General features: G+C 38.0%; 2 protein-coding genes across 8 annotated transcripts in view; both read left to right on the top strand.

Annotated features, from left to right (window-relative positions):
- The window catches only part of ndrg3b (ndrg family member 3b), a 59,454-nt gene extending 53,325 nt beyond the window's left edge, over window positions 1–6,129 (top strand). For 4 of the 6 annotated variants that reach the window (XM_039658281.2, XM_089124708.1, XM_039658306.2 and 1 more), the window contains 2 exons: window positions 1,677–1,715; window positions 5,355–5,580. In XM_039658281.2, coding sequence (XP_039514215.1) covers window positions 1,677–1,715; window positions 5,355–5,530 — 215 coding nt within the window. In that variant the 3' untranslated portion in view covers window positions 5,531–5,580. Of the gene's footprint in view, window positions 1–1,676; window positions 1,716–5,354 lie in introns of all 6 variants that reach the window. The other 2 variants (XM_039658297.2, XM_089124709.1) reach the window with 2 other exon arrangements.
- A 3,486-nt stretch (window positions 6,130–9,615) lies between these two features.
- Window positions 9,616–21,986, top strand: sla2b (Src like adaptor 2b). 2 transcript variants are annotated; one of them, XM_039658264.2, is made up of 8 exons: window positions 9,616–10,553; window positions 12,612–12,745; window positions 17,459–17,561; window positions 17,651–17,737; window positions 18,010–18,113; window positions 18,242–18,391; window positions 20,489–20,621; window positions 20,999–21,986. In XM_039658264.2, the coding sequence occupies exons 2-8, from the start codon at window positions 12,658–12,660 to the stop codon at window positions 21,129–21,131; spliced, it is 798 nt and encodes a 265-aa protein (XP_039514198.1). In that variant the 5' UTR covers window positions 9,616–10,553; window positions 12,612–12,657; the 3' UTR covers window positions 21,132–21,986. The 2 variants fall into 2 exon arrangements, with proteins under 2 accessions (XP_039514198.1, XP_039514205.1); XM_039658271.2 differs by having other exon boundaries at window positions 9,818–10,553; window positions 20,492–20,621.
- The last annotated feature ends 316 nt before the right edge of the window (window positions 21,987–22,302 follow it).

Genomic DNA, 22,302 nt, shown 5'->3' with positions numbered 1-22,302 from the left:
TAATGAGTTAATTTAGAAAAACGGCAAAAATAAATTTTCTCATGAAAAATTAACTCATTCATTCAGAAAAACAAAAACAGAGTTAATTTTTTTTTCTTCAAGTGAATGCAATACGCCTCTGTAGATCTGAAATATCAACGCATTCTCACCCCAAGGTGTCACCTTTGACCATGCTTCAATATTTGACGTTTTAGGCGCCCTTTAGCGTCACTTACATGACGCGATCCTACGGCGTCATCTAACTGACGCTAAAGGAAAGCGTCAGTTAGAGGACGCGGTTAGGTTTAGGTGTGGGGTGGGGGAAGGGTACACGCAATCCTAGGGCGTCATCTAACTGACGCTAAAGGGCGCCTAAAGCGTCAGATATTGAAGCATGGTCAAATGCTTCCCAAGGCGTCAGTTAGGTGACGCCTTGGGAGTGAGAATGGGCTGGAAATATTTGTCCAAATTTAAATTAGGCGTTTCACTTCGTCTTTGCTCCAGGTAAACCCACGAATTTGAGAAGCTTTAGCAAAACAAACACTGCTGCTTTTCATGCAACATACGTAATTGCCCATTATACATTGCTATACAGCGTGGTTCATTGGTCCTTTGGGTCGGATTGCTTTCTCCCCACAAGCAAACCTCTCCAGAGTTTTCCAAGCAGGCCGAGACCACCTCGTTCAGGCGATCTCGTGCGGATTGTTCTGGTGTGGATCCGAGTGTGATATGTTCATATACCTGTACGGACTGAACTAAGGGAGAAAGCCTGCCAGGTTTCAAAACAAACACTCCAAACAAGTGAGGTGTGAAAATGCCAACGACACACTATTATACGCATTTGACCCTTGATTAAAAACGTAATTTTAACTCCTAATCACTTTTTCTAAATTCTTATAGTGATCTTTGACTCTTCGTACACATGTAAGCTTTTGATTCAGACAGGAAAAGTACCTAATATACATCTATCTGTATGGGTGTAACTCTTCTTTTGTCTTGTGGAAATATTAGTGTATGCAGAATGAGTCATTAAGAAAGCCTAATATATTCATTGGCTGATTCTGTCATTGTGTGGCAGTAGAGGGAGGGTATCACTGGTAATTTCCACTTTGTGTTTTGAGTCTGTTAAGTGTGTTTTTGTTCTTTTCTTGGTTGCTGTTTCGGGTGTGATATTTATTTAGTGCAAACCCGCACTCATGAGGGACTATCCCAGCAGAAGACCGTTTCCCTTCTACAGAGCTACTCTTACTTTCTCTTTTCACACTTTCAATGTTTGACAATATTTTCTTGTGTTTTTAGGTTTAAGTGTTGTATGAATGATACAGTAATAGTCTTATCTCATCTCATTTAGTTTTTCGTTCAATTTGTAGTGAATATCCTTGACACCTGAAAGCCTTGACAATTGGATATGTGTAAAAGGGAATCATAACCATTCAGAAATAAATCCTTTGCCTCTGGCTGTCACTCTTCTTGCATTTGAAATTTTAACAGTCAAGGCTATTCCCATCACCCAGTCTAACGTCCCCTACTTTCCTCGCGTCTGCTCCTTAATCTTTCCTTTTCTCAATCCTCTCTCTTTCAAAAAGTACTACTAAATAATCTCTCCCTTTCCTCTGTCCCATCTTTTTCCTCCTCCTCCTCCTCTTGCGTTCCCTTTCCCAATCTTCTTTCTTGACCCCTACAACCAATGCCAACAGTCCCTCATGTGCTACTCAGCCACCTGAACAGCGAATCAGGTACCAGGAGATCAGCCAACACCTTTAGCTGCACCTAAGCCTGTCACCCTAACCTCCCGTGCCTCCTGTCCTCACTGTCTATCCGTCCATGTCCCAATCACCTGCATACAAATGTCTTTGTGGCTCTGCATCATGACGTTTGAAGCATGGTAAATAGACATATGTGTTAATGTTTGTTTGTTGTCATGAGCTGTCTGAGAGAATGTTTGTTCACACTGTCCACAATCAACAGGCATCTTATGTTCTTTTATGATTCTCCTAGAAACATGCCTTTACTTTGCATGCCACATTCTGCATTGACTGAAGTTGACTATTCATTTTGCTGCAGTGGTTTTGCAAAATGAATCTGAGCTTGATCCTGACACGAGATCTCTCTTTCCTTCATGGGAGAATAATGAATGCAGTGTCTAAACAGTGGTCGCGTCGCCTCAAGATTCGGATATTTATGCATAGAGTGCTGCAGGAGTGAGTCCTAAAACCTGGAAACAGTGTACAATTATTGAGCTTACATTTCCATCGTCCCAAAGTCAATGGGTTTTTTTAAATGGATTTTTGGTTAAATGCTTGGAATGAGATCTGTAGTTATTTTCGCATTTAATTAAATGACACAAAGTACATCAGTAACAGCCCATGTGGTTCTCTCACACTTTTAAGTGCTTGGAAAAAAGGCAGTGGCTGAACTGTAATGCCTGGTTCAGATTACACGATTTTAGCCCGATTTTGGCATGATCCGTTTGACGTAGGGTGTCGTGGGGATTCGTAAACAACAACGGCCGTCGGGACGCAAGATTCGATCGCATCATCTCGTATAGTGTGTCATAGTGGGCGACACCCTACGTTGCGTCTGCGATGCTTCACGACAAAAAGACTGGCATGTTTAATTTTTTAACGGTCATCCACGATGGTTCCGTCACATGTATGAGGTTGGCCAATAGGAGCACAGAAGCTTTTCCGTACACAACTTTCAAAAATGGCGAAACGAAAGAGAGACGATGGTGCTATCGTTAAAACTAAAAGCTAACTTTAAAACTAGAAGTAAAAATATATAAGAAAACAATATTTTACCTCAGGTTCTCTTTGGAGGAATGACAACCCATACTGTCCTCTTCGAGCAATCCAGGAACGTGTCCATTGTTGGGTTTTCGTTCTTTTTTTCTTCTTTTCTTCTGAACACAGGACAGCCAATACAACACTCACCGCTTCATCCATTGTTTGTTTACATTCGTTTCCAGAAGTCACTCGCTACTAGTTTCGCCTTCTCGATGACATCACGCGCGCTGTTAAAGACGGCATGCAATGACTGGTCAGGAAGGAACGTGTAGTCTGACGTGTGTCTTGTCCACGACACGACAAGATTTTAGGAGTCAAAATCGTGCAATCTGACCTAGTGACTATCGTAACAGACAAACAAAAAAATCGTGTAATCTGAACCAGGCATAAGTGGGACTACCGAGATTGTTGGGCACGTCATCACAAGAAAAACTCATCTACTCACTTTTACAGCCTTGTAGTGTTAATACTCGCACACTTTCATTCTATTCCCACTCTTTCCAACTTGTAAATTTTGAAGAACGATTGAGCTACAGTTGTGATGTTGAAGTCATGCGACCGTGGTTTATTTCGTTTATAGTTTACTTCGGGGGATTATATTTAGTCTTCAAAATCAATAAAAGTTGTGTTCGTCTGTGAAGATTATATTGATGGTCGGGTCACAGAGCCTATTTTCTGTAATGATCCAAAAACCAATGGAAAAATCCTAGTTGAGGGAACGACTGATTCGAAGTTCCAGACTAGCCTTAAAAATGCATCATCCTTGCAGCACTCTATTTTACACCATGTTTTCAGAAGAGACTTTGTTCTAAGGGTATCTAGGTCTGAATCCCAAATTTGCATACTATCCATCCTGCATAATATTAAAGTTACTTTGTTCTGAATCGTAGTGGATTTAAAAAGTAGTAAGTCAAAGTGTTACTGATGGGTTTTTGAGATTTTCAGTTTTTCACAGGCCCCCAAAAGGTGTGTTTGCACATGCTCACTTCAAGCTTTTTCTGTGATCGGATAGCTGATCGTGAAAAGACCAGGTGTAAATGCCCCTCGAAACTCTTTCGAGATGTTAAATCCGATCAATAAAGCCATTCAGGGGGTGGTATGAGACACATTTCTGACGAAACTGGAAAACTCGAAACTGAAATTAGCTGATGATGAATAAAATACAGCTCATATCTTGCTTTTTTTATGTGAATGGTTTATGCACGAAAATTGAAGATCAGATTTATGTTTGTTGTGCGGAGACACATCTATGTGTAAAGTGAACCATTTTAACAAATCAGATGCATGAAGTGACCAGGTGTAAACGGCCCAAACACACAATGTAAATACTGTAGTCCGATTCATTTTTATTTATTGTTGCCCAATTCCCAAAACAAAATGACTCTTTTGAGCTCTTTGAATAGTTCCTGGTTTAAAGGGATAGTTCACCCTAAAATGAAAATTCTGTCAGTATTTGTCCTCATGTTGTTCCAACCCCGTAAGACCTTCGTTCATCTTCGGAACACAAATTAAGATGTTTTTGATGAAATCTGAGAGCTGGATCACTCCTCGATACTAGTCCATAGGCTTCTTGAGGGATTGAAACTTGCCGGCCTCGAAAAGTAATTAAAGACATCGTTAAAACAGTCCAAGTGACTACAGTGGCTCAATCTTAAGTTTATCAAACGACGAGAATACTTTTTGTGCGCAAAGAAAAAATTCAACTATTTCAACTATTAATTTCCTTCTCTCTGGGCGATCTGTCGTACGTCACACGCATACACACATGACCAGCGTCAGCCAATAGTGAGCCTACATGTGACGTTTAACCGACTAGAGGCCCAAAGAGAAGGACATTAATAGTTGAAACAAAGTCGTTTGCTTTTGTGCACAGAAAGTATTCTCGTCGTTTGATAAAGTTAAGATTGACTGTATTCACTTGGACTATTTTAACGATGTCTTTAATAACTTTTCGAGGCCGGCAAGTTTCAATCCCTCAAGAAGCCTATGGACTACTATGCAGGAGTGATCCAGCTCTCAGATTTAATCACAAATATCTTAATTCGTGTTCTGAAGATGAACGAAGGTCTTACGGGGTTGAAACAACATGAGGGTGAGTAAATACTGACAGAATTTTCATTTTTGTGTGAACTATTCCTTTAAACCGGTTTGAAACTCTGCCACAGAGAGATAATTTGTTTCATTCTGTATTTAATCAAAAGGCACATTAATAAATGAAATATACCCAATTCGAAACCCAGTCCTGCTCCAATTTAGCTTTCCTGTTGCAAATCTCCATCAATGGTGTATAAGAAGTATATGAATTGGGATTCAGCTTACTATTCTTATCAACCATAGTTTGAGATTGTCGTAGTATCTCAATCAGTTCAGCGTTAGTTAAGCAGTCAGCAATGTGTAGATGTGTTCATTCACTCTGAGGAGACTCATTATTCTCCCCTTCCTGGATCTCCATATGTTTGGATCCGGGTGCGAAACTGACTTTCCTGTGAAGCACAAGGCCTTCACTCAGGATCCTCCAACTGTCATGCAGCATCATTAGTCTGTACATGTTTTCAGCTCTGTCCGATTTCTCTCTTCTCTCTCTCTCAGTGCCCACTGCCGGCATGACCCGATTGTCCCGGTCCCGCACTCACTCGTCCTCCAGCATGGGCTCAGCGGACGGCACACGCAGCCGCGCTCATACCAGTTCACAGGTGGAGGGCGCCACTGGCGGCTCAGTCCTCGACAACCAGACCAGACCGCAAACCATGGAGGTGTCCTGCTAAAGCACCCAGAACCAAGCCACCATTTCACCCGGGATCATACGCGTGTTACCCTTCTGCACCTCAGACCGCTTTCTGTCCGATTTGGTTTTTTTTCCCCCCACTCTGGCTTTGTCTTTCATTCTTTGTCTACTTGTTCCCTTGTGGCCAGAGAGCAAGTATACAAAAACTAAAGCGGCTCTAATGAAGGGATGCACTGTTTGATGTCTAGTAATCCATGTATTTAAACATATTGTAATATTTCTCCACTGCATGGACGCACACTAACTATGTTTTTACCTTGATCTTGATTGGCGTACTGCTTTATTTCTCCATTATTGTTATTTTTGTCATCCTTCCAAGATTCATTTTCCCACTGGATATGCTTCTTGTGTGTATATTTAGCTGGTGGCTGTTGTATATTGAATATTCAGAGGGTATTCTCGTCTGTAGCAGGAGAGGTTTCGTTCCCTCTCTTGCCCTCTCTAAGGTCTTCCTGCCCCTTGTGTTCACTATAGAGACGACCGAACCACTTCACTTCCTCTTTGTTGACTGATTTCTTGCTTTTAGACGGCTTCTACTTCTGTCACCATATTTGGTTTTGTTTGACGGTCTGCTATTTGTTTCGAAAAAGCTACTGATTAGCATGCCCCTATTTAAAGTGTACAATAGATATTTATATTAGTATTAATTATGTTTAGATCTTCAATGGTTAATTGAATTCTCTTTGGTTGAATGTAATCAATCTGATTCTGTTTACATGGAGAACTGTACTGAGTTGTAGACTAGAAGCCCCTTAATAGTGAAGACTTTGCTTAGGTTTTGTACAATATTTTTCACAATCTTTGCTTTGGAGATCAGCTGCACCAAAACAAGCCAATAGCTGAAGAGAAGATCTGAACAGGTATATGTACCATAAGGGGCATCTAGAGGTGTGAAAACAGCATGGTTCCTCTGAATGCACTAGTAACCTGTAGGCTTTTGGTAAAAACCCTCCATTCCTTCTGTACAGTGGACTGATATCCCAATAACCTCATATTGTTTTGACTACTCTGTTAGCTTCTGAAGTGTTGTTGTTATTGGTCTTTGTTCTTTATTCTTTCAGTGGATGTCAGTTGTTGATCGCTGATTGTACCGCTGCCTTGATGCGTCGTGCTTTGTCCTCCAGGCATTTAGGGGGTGCTGTACTGCATACTGCCCGCTGAGTATATCAATTTGTACGAATATTGAAATAAAGTAGTTGTACATAAAACTTGTATGTTTCTTTATTTGATTTATTGCTTTTATCCGTTGCTAGGACACAATTCTCAGTACTTGGGTCACTTTTTCTCTTCACACAATTCCCCTTGCCAACTTTCAGCTTGGCACAGCAGTAAATCTCACATTCAAGATGAAGTAAAACTACCAAAACACACCATACATGTCTCAACTCAGCTTATGCTTTCAGAGCACAATAGCAACTGGTAACTAAACTAATGGTTTTCCCATCGTATGTCTAAGAAATATGAAAATGACATTCATTAGGCCGGGTCAATAATAAATAAATAGTTTTCATTGATAATATATTTCAAAATTAGCAGCACACTGTAAAAAAAACAATGAGTAAAATTTACTTAATTTTTTTAGGGAAAGTTTTTGACTGATATTTTTTGAGTAAATTTCACACATAGAATTAAGTAAACCATATTTAAAGGTTCTCTGAGCGATCCTGGGTGTTGTTGACGTTTGGAATATTTTAAAACAAATCGGAGGCTAGCTAGACCCTCCCTCCGCCGCATCTCATCTCCTTCCCCTCCCTTCCGTGCTTCCTGAAATAATTGTGAACGTGCATAGTTCTAGCTAATTATATCCTTGTGTGGGTTTGGCGAACATAAAACGTCAATTTAGAAGAAAAAAAAACAATGTAACGTTACCCACCTGTCCAGCAAAAACAGAGCAACCTGAATGTCGGACTGGAAGCCCTTCTGCCGCCGGAGTTCTCGACATCGTTCAAAAGCTTTGCTAGCGATGTAAATTCTGAACCTCGCACGTTCTTTATCCGACTCCTTCTTCTTTTTAATTTGTTCTTCAGAACGACGTCTATTTGGTCGTGTGTCGGCCATTTTTCAAACGTCCCTGTAGACACCACAGGCTCCACAAACGGCAACAAAAACAATCATGTCTCACCCGGACCACGAAACCTAACAAACAGTGTTCCAGCCAATCACTGGCAAGAAGGTATACGAGGGTGGGTCTGGGGGGTTAGTGCACGTGCACATGAAGGGTGTGTGTATGTGAAGGAGATAGAAGCATCGGTCCCACTTTATATTAAGTGGCTTTAAGTACTATGTACTTACATTAAAAAATAAGTACAATGTACTTATTGTGCTCATGTTGTATTGTAAATCACTTTTGGTGCTATTGAGGTGTGATATGGGTAAGGTTAGGGACAGGTGTGGTGGTATGGGTAGGTTTAAGGGTAGGTTTAAGTGTAAGGGATGGGTCAGCTGTGTAATTACAGTTGTAATTACATAAATTAATTACGGCTGTAACTACATGCTGGTATTTTTTAAATATAAGTACAATGTAAAAACATTTATGTACACAATAAGTACATTGTATCAAATTATTAATTTCAATGTAAGTACATGGTACTTAAAGCCACTTAATATAAAGTGGGACCCCGCGTTTTTTTACAGTGTGTTTAGGGGACAGGCAGCTAGCCGATAGTGAGGAGACGTTTGATGTATGTGACAAAAAATGTTTTTGCCCAGCATCGCTTAGAGAACCTTTAACTAAGTTAAGTGAAAGTAACGTAAGAAATTAAGTAATATTTAAATAGCTAATTAAAGGTTAAGTAATATGTATTTCATTGATTTTTTTCTTTGCACTACATTTCACTCAAACAATATAACATTGAATTAGACTACACTTTTTTAGTATATGATTGAAAGTATATGATTTACTCAGAAAGGTTTATCGTCGATGCATATAGCGTGTGTGTCACCACATCTTCATTTCTGAAAATACATGTGTGAACGCAGACCTCAAAACTTGGTAGACAATACACAATGACGGTATGGATCATATACACAAATATTGATGGATCGTTTTTGTGTTTGAATGTGTCATTTTAAGTAGAAAATGAACTCCAAATGTCACAAAATGGCAAGTTACTAATCCTAACAACAAAAGCAATGATAAAAAAGAGCAACAAACTGTGAAAACAGTGAAAAATAAACCTCATTAATTATTCAAGGCCCAGTGCATGATGGGAAGACCAGTATCAGAAAAGTTGAGTAGTTTTACTTAATTTTATAAAGTTGATATTTACGCTTACATTTCTACACGATTGAATTGAGTACTACTATAGAATTTACCTTTTTTTTAAATTCTTGCCTGAACTAACTTTTTTCATGTAAATTACATTGTTTTTTTCTGTAGTATTTACTTCACCACAAAATCATTTTTATCAGTGTACATTTCTAGGGTTTGTCTTTTTTTTTTTAATTGACCATAGAGCTTTGGCAGTATTTGTGTTTAAGTTATTAAGTTCGAATATGGACAAACCCTGCCATTGGGTTATATTTTTAAATTACATTTTTAACCCAATGTTTGAGTTCCATATTTGACCCAAAATGGGGTTAAAACATCCCAGCATTTTTTAGAGTGGTCATTGAATGCATTTTTGTATAAGTGATCCACAGTTTAGACCACATTGACCACTATGTGAAGAGTTTTGGAAAAGTGAATATATTTCCTCGTGTGCTCTTCAGAAGAAATAAAGTCATACAAGTTTGAAACAACCTGAGGATAAGTACAACAAAGTACAGAATTTACATTTTGGGCTACCTTTAAGGAGCTGAGTGTTGAAAATGGTCAAGGAAAACAATGTTTTGGGCAATTCGACCTTAACTAACACTATATTTAGAGTTCAGGGAAAAACAAAGTGTGATGTGACCCAAATCACTTAAAAGCACAACTTCATGCACTAATAGCACTCAATATGCACTACATTGCACCTCAGTCATCTCAGCCTGCTGAGAAAGTTTCCGATCACAAGCAAGTTTTATTGATTGCATGTGGTCAAAATTGACACACATAGAAGCTATTTTTAGAAACTGTGGCATGCACACTTCAAGTACTTCAAGTACAACTTTTGACCACAGCCGAAAGGATCAGTCGAAAACAGATCTGTGCTGAGTCTTCTTTCCATCTGATATGCATGATCACTCAGCTAGAGGAGATTAGGCCTTTATGTTTGTCATTTTCATTTACCGTATAGATTTGCTGATCCGCTTCTCAATGATGAACTCATTCACTTTAATGAAATCGCTCCATTTGTCATGGGAACTAGGTTTGCAACATCTTCAGTATAAGTTTAACAGGTCATGAGTACAGATAATGCAATGCACATATTCAGAATTCACAGAATAGTGATACGTGCTAAAATCCATCACCTTATGAATCCCAATGCAAATTGTGCATCCATTATCATCTTTTTTTTCAGCTGGGGTTTAAAATGTGTAAATGAGCAGTAATTTGTAGCAAGACTTGTTTTGCATCTGATCTGATCATTTAGTTTCCATGGCAGTTATTGCCATGGCAATTGATTTTGGTGCATTTGGGAGATATTGAAATTAATATGCGCAAAAAGTATCATCAGAGAATATCTGAACCTTTTCAATATTCCGTAAGCCGTAAACATTGTTGCATCAATTAGCCCATGACATCATGACATTCAAAAGCTTTCTGTGCTGTTGAAGATTAAACATGATCAAACCACCTTCTTCTAGTCTGTTCTCTCTGTCAGACATCTGTGCGTCAGCAAAGGAGTGACAGTTAGACCTGTTCGTCACAGGAAACTACAAGTGTGTAGTAAATAAGCCTCCGTTTGCTGAGACACTGAGACGACCGCAGCAGCATCCCGCAGTAACACAGTGAGCTCAACTGGCCTCTGATCTGTGCCGAAATCACTCCAGATAGTCTCCCAAATCCACTGTGTCCTGGTGAGGAGGTCTGTTTGCTCCAAAAGGATTGTCATCAAAGCTAGCTTCAAGACCATGAGGTGAGTACGAAACTTTATGCTCGCATTTGAATCTGTTTAAGGTTGTTTTTGCCGACCGCTTTGACCTTTTTATTCATTTAGCAGGTTCATCCAAAGCGCCTTACATGAATTTAGATTTATAGTAATTAAAATTGTTTTTGGTTGGGAGAAAATCTGGGCATTTTAACACTTATTTTTTTATTTTTTTAAGGTAAACATTTGAGAATAATGTATCTAAAAGAATGTCTATGTTCATAATGTAAACACAAGAAGCTCAGACTTTAAAGTTATAATCTTCGATCTTGAATCAAAGTCAGAATCATCTTGAAAAGACGCCTTGGCGTTTCAAAGAAATGTGCGGGTTTGTGTGCCATTTTGAAGTTGTTTGATACTTTCCAGTTCAGACTTGAGAACTCTTAAAGGAGTAGTTGCTGATAATTTACTCACCCCCATGTCATCCAAGATGTCCATGTCTTTCTTTCTTCAGTCGAAAAGAAATTAAGGTTTTTGATGAAAACATTCCAGGATTTTCTCCATATAGTGGACTTCAATGGGAACCAAACGGTCCAAATGAGAGTTTCAGTGCAGCTTTAAAGGGCTTTAAACGACACCAGACGATGAATAAGGGTCTTATCAAGCGAAACGAGCGCTCATTTAAAAAATTACTCGAAAAAAAGATTTGTTAATTTTGATAAAGGAGTTCGAACTGGAGAGTCATGAATGTGCATCACAGAACAGAGCAAGGCGAGCAATTGTGCTTATAAAACTTCAACTTTTTTATTTATTTTTGAAATGACCGATTGTTTTGCTAGATAAGACCCTTATTCAACGTCTGGTGTCGTTTGAAACAGCAATAAACTCTCATTTTGACCATGAACCGTTTGGTTCCCACTGAAGTCCATTATATGGAGAAAAATCCTGGAATGTTTTCATCAAAAATCGACTGAAGAAAGAAAGACATGGACATCTTGGATGACATGTTGGTGAGTAAATTATCAGCAAAAACATTTTTTTAAAGTGAACTACTCCTTTAAAGTCATCTTAAACGGCTTAAATGTCGTCTGTATTGCCTCAACAGGAAGTTAGTATCCCTGTTCTAATCTCTGACTAAATGTTATAAAGAAATGTAGAATACGACACACTGCCGTTAGTTGTCGGTTGGTTGGTTTGTGTGTGATATTTGTGTTGGTATGTAGCACATGTAATCAGTTATGCATGTGTTATTTCGGTGGCCAGGGTATGAGGTCTGTAATTTGGACCTGGAGACCCTGATGACCTAGTGAGACCCATCTGTGGTACCAGGTGACCATCTGCTCGCTAATGTGGGACCAGTGCCACTGCATTACAATATGATACAGAAGAATAGCCCTCAAAGATCACGAATGCTACAGTAGCGCTTTGAGGGTGTTGAAATCAGTGACAGTGAATGAGGGATTAAACTAGGTTATTACAATGTAATAAGACTGTAGGATGTTGAAATGCTGGAAATTTCTGTTTTCCAAGTCCTGATTCAAGACCATCCGATTAATTTCCTTCAATCGATTTATTTTTCACACCAACCTTGTGGGGAGGCAGTGGAAAATTGTACCTCAGCACTTTACTGTCGCCTTTATCATTATATAAGAGTCATAATATAGAGAATGAGTCACGTTATATTATGATTTTATCTCAGAGTGTGATATCTTACCTGGTAGTGGCATATGCATACTGAATCATTTGAATCTGTTGGGTCCGCTGTATATGTTTCACATTGTATAAATAAATGCATCGCGTGCCGTTGTGATGTAACTGAGTATGAGAATCTTCTCAACATGCACCAGATCTATTTTTAGAATGGCAACCCTTTTTTTTGTCCAAGTTAAAAAAGTGTGTGATAGTGAAAGTGCTGATGGAAAGTTTTTTTTTTTATCAAAGTACACCAGTGGTTTGTCAACATCCTTCCTCCTTACATTCAAATTCCATGGTCGAGCTAAACTGATTTGTTGGTTTATTCGTGTATGTTGTTTTTATGCTTTTTTTTTTAATGAATATCAAGAATCAATCGGTGCTAAATAAAATCTCGCCCTCTTCTGTCCTTAGATTTTGGTTGCTGTCAGCATTGTGCACCTAAACACTCCGGAGGAGCATGGGCAGTCGGCCCAGTAAAGACCGGCGCGGATCCAGCGCACATGCTGTTCTCCTGGACACGGAGGAAAGAGCTGAACTCTCCATGGGTGAGTTCAGCACTGCAATACACACTTCATATGTGCATATGTGCATCATATCTCAGGAAGGGAGCACTACATGTCGAACAGAAGCGTAGATATACATGTGGTGTTGTGGTAAATGTTGCAGCTACAGCTTTCAGTGGCGCTTTCAAGCACTCGTGTATAAGTTGAGGATTTTCTGTGCGTAACTTTTCCCACAGCGTTATCAATGATAGAATACACATTAAAAAGTGATCAGTTGACTTAACCTAATTTTAAGGCAACTGGTTTCCTCGCTTTTTTTTAAAGTAAATAAACTATGTAATTGAAAAAACTTAAGTTTATGTGAACTTAAACTTAATGGGTAATTGAAAAAAATTAGGTTATGTGAATTTAAACTGTATGGGTAATTGGAAAAAATTAGGTTATGTGAACTTAAACTTTATGGGTAATTGAAAAAATTAAGTTAGGTGAAATTTTTTATGATTGATTAATGAAATATTCAGCTGTAATAACTGAAACAACCTTTTTTTTGCAACCTTAGCCCCAGTTTATTACCATAACATTAACAAGATTTTATTTTTTTAAATACACAGTAAAAAGTGATCAGTTGACTTCATAAATTTAAGGCAACCTCACTTTTTTAAGGTTTCATCACTTTCAAGTAAATAAACTAATGTAATTGAAAAAAAAAAGTTATGTGAACTTAAACTTTATGGGTAATTGAAAAAAATAAGTTATGGGAAATTATTTACTTAATTTTAAGGCTTCCTCACTTTTTTTAAGTAAATAATTTCACATAACTTATTTTTTTCAATTGACCATAAAGTATAAGTTCACATAACTTAATTTTTTCAATTACATAGCTTATTTACTTTAAAGTGAGGAAACCTTAAAATTATGAAGTCAACGGATCACCTTTTACTGTGTTTAAAAAAACATCTTGTTAATGTTATGGTAATAAACTGGGGCTGAGGTTGCAAAAAAAATCACAGTAAAAAATACATTGACAATTTTTCAGGTATTACAGCTGTATATTTCATTAATCAATGTAACATTAATATATTAGTCTACCTGAACTACCAAAATATGATTTGTACATACTGATAACTGCCATATTAATACATGGGGGGACAAATAAATAGCCACAAGATGAATCAGAGTTTATCATAAGTGTCCTGTCCATAAATCACGACCAATACTTGTATATAGATAGTCATGAAAACAATATAAAATGTAGCACAAATGTTCCATCTAGTGATGGAAATAAAAACCAATGCTATATAAATAAAATATAATCAAATGTGATGCACTGGTTTATTATTATTAGGTAAAACTGAAACCATAAAAACATTTTCATTACTTATTCATAAAATAGTAAAAGACTTGCTTATTTTATTTCAGATAGTTTAAAGTTCATTTAAAGTTGAAGTACCAAAATAAGTCAACTAAAAAAACTAAAACTTAATAAAAACTATACAGACAGAAAAAAGAAAGAAAAAAAAGCTAAATCTTCAACTGAATTTAAAATGAAACCCTATATATATATATATATATATATATATATATATATATATATATATATATGAAGAGTTCAGATGCAAAAGCCTCTAAGTGCCATTTGAAATTTTCTTCTAGAATGATCATTTTTATCAAGCTTGTATATTTAAGTTCAGAGATTTCACTTAAATGGCAATGATAATTACCTATTAATTGTTATTTAAGTGAAATTACTGAACTTCAATATACAAGTTTGATAAAAATCATCATTAAAAAAGAAAATTTCAAATGGCATTTAGAGGCTTTTGCATCTGAACTCTTCATATATATATATATATATATATATATATACAGTACATATGAAGAGCTCTTTTCCAAAATGCTATAAATCCATTTCAATAGTTTTCAGGAAAACTACATTTTTTACCTAGACCCACACATTTTGTGAATATTCAAATTATCCTGTTTAAATGTTTTATTGGTTCAGTCTGAACATTTTGAACTATAATTATTAAATCAAACAACAATATTGTTAATGATAATTTAAAAGTTAATTTTATTTTTTTCCAAAACGCTATAAATCGAAATAAACCTCAAACAAATAGTACCAATTTCAACATATGCATGAAAAAAACAAATTATTAATACCAATTTCAACATATGCATGAAAAAAACGAATTATTAAAAATGATCAATATATGATAACGATATTCAAAAAAGGGATGGGCACCCCTCCAGCACATGCACACACACACAGGCTACATAACATGTGAGCAAAGCGGAGCAGCATGACGCTTAAATATAAGTAAAAAAAAACAAAAAAACAAAATAAACATTTCACATTTGTTTTTAATAATATTACATTACTTATTTTTATTATTTCATCTATGTTGAGTAGGCTATGAAAAGGGAACCGCATGAGATGAGTAAGATAGGATCAAAATTAAAAAGCTGCCCAATATCGGAAAATATTTGGAGTGCGTCAGACATGATTTTGACCACTTATTAAGTTTTGTTTTGTAGAAAGCTTGTAAATTTCATTTCATATAAATTGTATCTTCATTTTAATAAATGTTTCATCGACAAATTGACTGGATTAATACATTAGAAGTAAATATCAGACAATATAATCAGGACACAGAGGCGCGCAGGTGAACCGGAGCGCGTCTCATATTATGAACCGAAACACCGCGATGCTTGCCTCACACAGGCCTGAGAACTAAGCTACAGAAAGCTTTAAATATCTACTTTTAAACAAAACCATTAAAAACTAAAATAAATTGGCAACTCTCTGCGTATGTAGGCTAATTCGAAGTATGCGTTTCTCTATGCGCGTTCACTGCGAAGATGGCGAGTAAGCATCATCAACTTTATCTTTGTTGCTGACACTGACAGAAAACACTAGTTTATGTAAGGGTTAATGCCCGACGAGGTGTCCATTGTCAGGTTTTAATGGACGACGGCGAGGCGTGAACCGGCCGACGCGCAGCGGAGGACGGTTGCCTCCGCCGAAGTCCATTAAAACCTGACAATGGACACCTCGAAGGGCATTAACCCGCTTATACCATGGTCACTTGCCAAATAACACATTTTTAAAACATTAGCTGTTAGTTTATATTTTAATTAGGCTAAATCTAGTTTTTACAAATAATAACTCGCCTGGTTTATTTAGCAACCGGAGATATTTATAGTCCGCTCAGCTTGTAGATCCCTTCAGGTTCAAAAATGCATTTTTTTTTTCATGAAACACAAAGGTGGGCATAGTTATTTTTTTTTAATTACACATAAAACAATTAATCAAACAGGCTTCTTAGGCTTGAAACGCTGTACTCTCCTGCCTTGGTTGTCCGGACTGCTGCGTAAAACTCCCGCAGGGTCTCATTCAGAGCAGCAGAGTTGTAACGTTAATTTTCTTTGCGACGTTTCTCCGTTTTATTTACATTTTTTCTTTCTTCAGCAGCATCCCAGTCGTCAAAGTTGTCATACTCTCCATAAATGTTAAAAGAAATAACGAAGTCGCCGCTCATTGTTCTATTAGTAGGCTATGTATCTAACTAACGTTAGATGTTTGTTTTGATAGAGCAAATTGTTAACGGATACTTTGACTGCCTGTTGCTATGGTTACTCACAGCTGTTGTGGGCAGCGCATTTATTTCTTCATTTCGAATGGTAAACAGGCAGTTTCACCAGAACTACTTTACTAGGTGTCCTCTATCACTTTTTAACGGACACCCTGCAGCCAATCAGAATCGAGTATTCACCCAGACCATGGTATAATAATAAACAATTCAAATGTTTCATGCATAATCATTACTTTTGCCGGTTCTTTGTGGCAAGCTTTATGCATACGTTGAGATGCGGAATATGCAATTAAAAACGCTCATATGGTTTCTCTCCCATTTAATTAAATCAATATATGTGATTACTGATAATACAAATGGCTTAAATGATCTACTACTAGTCGACTAGAAAACTAGGACTCATTTTGAGGAATGAATGAACATAATAAACCTCTGTTCAGAGTGCCGCCGTGCTGGATTGTGTAGAGCGCTCATTGAATTTGAGGATTTATCGTGTTTAGGCTAAAAACAGGGCTGGTGCTTATCGCGGCTTGGGAAGAAACTGTATCTTGCAGTACATTTTAAACAAGGAAATATAGCGATTCGGCATGAAACGTTGATAGAGCAGTGAAAGGGTTCTGTCCACAGCAGAATGACACGACAAACTCATTTTTTTTAAAAATGTCGTTTAACGCGTTTTGGAAAAGAGCTCTTCATATATATATATACATATATATATATATATATATATATATATAAAATAAGTCTAATTTAAAATATTAACAAAAACTATATTAGTATTAAAATGATACTAAACTAACACGGGTGATGCATCACGCAGGGACTTCTGGGAAAGCTGTTAAATTATTTACATTTTTGGCTCATAATTTTACTCACACACACACACAAAAAAAACATTTTATAATGATATGCTGATTTAAATGTAGTATTATATATATACTGTATATATATATATATATAAAATAAATTATGGTAATTTACTTCCAAAAACCAGGAAAGATTACATATAATACGATGTTTAACAATTTATAATTTGTCACTATAAATATTAGGGTAACTTTAACTTAGGGTCGTTTTTAATCATGTGTTTTTTCGGAGGTGCTCTTATAATATGAGTACAGCAACAGGCCTAAAGGTGTTTCGTGTGTGTGTGTGTTAGGAGACACGGGCAGATTCGTGGTGGTGTCCCTGTACGACTATCCGTCCAGAGGTCCAGGAGACTGTGCCATCAGAGTGGGAGAGAGGCTCAACATTTTGTCAGAGTAAGTGTGCTGTTGCACGACGGCGCATCATTACAGACGAGTGCCTCAATCCTCAGTGCGAGTGTCTGACGCGCTAATGTGTGTTACAGTGAAGGAGAGTGGTGGAAAGTGAGTTCGTCAGCCACAGGAAAAGAGAGCTACATCCCCAGCAACTACACTGCCAAAGTGTACAACAGGTGAGCCGAACTCAATCTCCTGTGGGTGCATGCAGTGCATGCCTCATGACATCATCATCAGGTGGTCTGGGAGAGGCGGTGGTGATGATGTCAGCTGTAGTTTCTATAGTGGGGTTATCTTTGAGTGGGGTGTAGAGTGGGCACAGCTGATCTGATCGTCATGTTGGGGACGAACTGTACTCGCTTACTCACATGACGAATGATCTACCTACTGCTTTTTCCTTCTGTTGATTTTGTCCTCACACTCGTCGCTCATCTGTGTGTTGGTGTAGGTGGCAGTTTTTGGGTCTCAGCAAACAGAAAGCAGAGGAACTTCTGATGCTCCCCCATAATCAGCCCGGCTCCTTCCTCATCAGAGAGAGCGAGACCTACCCAGGTACAAACACACTAGCTGGATTATTACCCGACTGATTCACCTTCCCAGCGACAAAACAAAAGATGTTTGTTTGCTCATCGTGTATAATGAAGTGCATCAAACGAACTGATCATGTTTGTGTTCCCCAGGTCATCACTCCCTGTCAGTGCGTAAGAGCAGCTCTCAGGAGCGCGCCTCTGTCAGACACTACCGGATCAGCTGCATCGAGAACGGCTGGGTCTACATCTCACCCAGTCTCACCTTCAGGAGCCTCGCAGACCTGGTCGCACACTATTCAGGTACGCACACTCACAGATACAGCCGTCGAAGCCGCGTGTCCACCAAAGACTAGCATATGTGTCCAATTGGCCCTTCGCAGGGAGTTTGATTGACAGGTGATCTGACCAATCATACTTCGCCGTCCGCCATTTTGTCCGACAAGGCAGTCAGGAGAGTTAGTAGATTATCATGGGGGGATTTGCACTTGAAAAACGGAATATACTGACACCTTTCCGCAGTTAAAACAACATTCCTTATGTTCGTTCATGCCATAAATAAACTAGAAGGAACTAGCTTTAACTGATGCTCTAAAGGGATCTGTCACGACACATTAAAGAGCCACAAAACGGTATTTATTGTTTACATTTATTTTTAAAAATTACCAAATTTGAAAGGTGAGACTTTGTTTAATATGTTTCATATCAAAAGTAACCGAAAAGTAGCGTGGTCTGTCCTGTCTGTCAGCTTGTTGTCATAGGTCTCCTCTAGAGCCCGACCGATAACGGATTTCAACAAATATTTGTTGGTTTTAAAATCCGATATTCCGATATATCGGCCGATATTAAAAAAAAAAAAAAAAAATTCGAGAAACGTGCAAAAAAACACTAGCAGATTTCCCTAACATTAGTTATTTGTAATTATGAGTTTTAACTAAAATAATATGATAGTGCATTTCAAAAAGAAACTTGTTTCTTTTATTGTCACAACAGAACAGAGGAACATAAAAATATATTAAAGTTCTGATAAATAAAATAATAATTAGTCCCTACATTGCCTTATAATCTACCTGCAACCTGGATCAGCAGGATGTGTGGCGCGTTATACACAAGCGTTGCCAACAGGGAGGGTATAGAGTGCCCTCTGGTGGACAAACTATACAACTCCAACACTCATCAACACCGATTTTTTTGAAATATTCATTAATCGGCCATTATAACTGCTGATGCCAATAGTTTGGAAAATGACTAATGTCTGCTGATAAATCGGTCTGGCTTTAGTCTCCTCTCTGCTGCGCGATGTATTTTTCACTGCGTGAGAACATGATGACGGCGTGAGAGCGGCGTAGCTTGTCGGACATAGCGACAGTAACTAAGAGGGGCGGGTCTTTGCGAACAGTCAATTGTTTTCAATAGAAGCACTGCAGGTTTTTTTTTTTGTTGGTTTTTTTTGGGTTTTTTTTACCAGTCGCAGAAAGTTGAAGATTGGTCAGCGCTCATCACTGTCACTTTTAACTCAGCTGTCCAATCACAGTGGAGGAGGGGCGGGACAAACACTACCCCGACCAGCCGCCGCTTTCTGCTTATACAACGACAACGAACGTCAAAAAGCACATCAGTTTTGAGAAGTGTGTAGCTGCGGTATTGGGCTACTTTTACACTGTTGGGTTGCGTAACTCACCTCGTAACTCAATTTTATCCTATGGAACGATTTTTTACCGGCAAACCTCCAACCATGGTTTTACAACAAATAGAACAAACAAAAAAAAAACATGGTCATTGTGGTTAAACCATGAGAACCACAAATTAACCATGGTTTTACTACACTAACCATGGTATTTGTTGTTAAAACTGCAGTTATTCAAATGTGAATCAGTCTGACAAAAAAAACATGGTTACTACGCTTTTACTATAAACAACCATGGTAAATTTTTGTAAGGCTTGGGCTACTTTTAGCCTTTGTTAGGTAAGTACGTTACGTTGTGTCGACGTATAAGATACTAAGAGTCGTTCCGCCAATATTTTGTTTCAGCTGTTTTGATTCATATTTTGATTTTATTTGAATTTTATTTTTGATTTTATTTGAATATTTTGATTCAAATAAAATCAAAACACTGCGAGATCTCAAGCTCCCACAGCTCGGTGTTTTCAGCTAGCTAAGAACGCTTCGGTGGACACACGGCCTAACTCGTTATTCTGTGTGGGATTGCTAGGTTTATGGTTGACACATGATTTGGTTATGCACTAATAGTTCTGAACACGTTCTATAGACATCATATATTACCCAGTTACACTATAATAAGTACATAGTATGTACATGGGGAACAGGACTGTTAAATAAAGTGCTACCCACTTTTGTGTAAGTGTGTGGCCAGAGTCTAAATGTGAACTGTCCCTCAGAAGTATCGGACGGGTTATGCTGTACTCTCGGGGAGCCGTGCTTTATCCTTGGATCTAACAATGTTCCCGTTGTAACCGGCGCACCTCCGATTGCCATAAAGAGGCCCACGATAAACTGGAAAGATGTGGACAGGTGAGGCAAACACATCCTAATCAGTCCTTCAATGACACACTAGGAATATCATCTTAAATGGATAGTTCATTCTGCCATCATTCCCTCAAGTTGTTTCAACCCTGTACGAGTTTCTTTCTTCCGTTGAACATGAAGATATTTAGAAGAATGTTGGTAACCAGACCGTGACAGGAGAAAAATACTATAGAAGTCAATGGGGTCCAACAACATTCTTCAAAATATCTTCCTTTGTGTTCAACAGAAGAAAGAAACTCACACACAGGTTTGAAACAACTTCAGGTAGAGTAAATAATGACAGAATTATCATTTTGAAGTGAACTATCACTATGAGCCACGAAAACCTAGTAGAGCAGTTTGTAACCGAGCTCTCTTCACAGCTCCATGATCTTCGGGCAGAGTAAAGAGGGTGCGGAGGAGTCTCTGGTGAGCGAAGGACTGAAGGAGGCCATCAACTCGTACCTCTACATGACGGAGGAATGCGAGGACTGTTGTGAGCTCTGGAAAACATGAGGAGGACGAGCGTTAGAATGACTGTGGATTATTGATGCTGGGATTTGGGATACATAAAGAAAACTGACCCAGAAATGAAATATAACCCCAAAAATGCATCTAAGCGTCTGTTTTCATTCGTGTATTTCTTTGAAGAGATGCGTAAAAATAGTTTAAGAGCGAAAGCGGCGTCGGATGAAGCTCCCGGCCCATGAAGCACACTGACTCATTGCTGTTCTTCCAGAGTGGGTGATGCTGGAGACAAAGCTGTCACAGTTTCCTGTGTGCACTCGTTCCTGGCGGACATGAAAGAGAGCATGACTGAAGGAAAGAACGACAGAGGAGAGTGGGAGGGGGGAACACAGCTGGGTGGCGTACACATCCATTTCCACGCCTCTCACACTTTCTGGAACTTTATCATGACATAAATGTAACGTATTTGTTACAAATATCATCGCAATCATAGACTGGCGAGGTGCATAACGAGACCTCCAGAGAAGCTTGATCCGTGATCTCAAAGATATTGTGATATCGCGATGTTTGTGGAAAATCCCAAACAAAATACTTATTTATGGCATAAATGTAAATGTATACAGTGCCTTAAAGGGAACCAGTTTTGTCATAATTCACCCTCATGTCTTTCTTCTGAAAAATATATTTTAAAAAAAAGTTTTGGTTCCCATTAACTTTCTTGATATTTTTGACCATACAATGGAACCAAAACTGTCAAAAAACTACTACTACAAAAAAAGAAAGTGATTCTGCTTTTGAACGAGGGTGAGTAAATGATGACCATTTTAATTTCTTGCTGAACTATCCCTTTAATGGACTTAACATCAGTTATGCTCATTTAAATAAACAGATTTATTCTTTTGAGTTGATCTAATCTTTGTATTTGTTGAAGCTGAGAAAGGCATCTTGAATGATGCGTTTCCTGTCAATGTTTACACCTATTGTTCAAAAGCTCACCGCCGTCTTGCACGGCAGGAAGTGAAGGTTTGTGCATGCGGTCTGCAGGGGAATATTTATACCAGATATGCTCATTAAAAATGTTACTGAATACTTCTGATGAGAACAATCTTTAGCAATTAAAGGGGAAATTTGTTGACTTTTTTTTATCTTGTTACATCACACCAGTTTCTCCTTCACATCACTGATGACAGAAGCATTTATAAGTTCACCTAAAGATTTC

This window comes from Pimephales promelas, chromosome 20 (genome assembly GCF_988280905.1).
Source record: "Pimephales promelas chromosome 20, fPimPro1.hap1.1, whole genome shotgun sequence".
NCBI lineage: Eukaryota > Metazoa > Chordata > Actinopteri > Cypriniformes > Leuciscidae > Pimephales > Pimephales promelas.
This window is presented reverse-complemented; position numbering and strand designations above follow the sequence as displayed.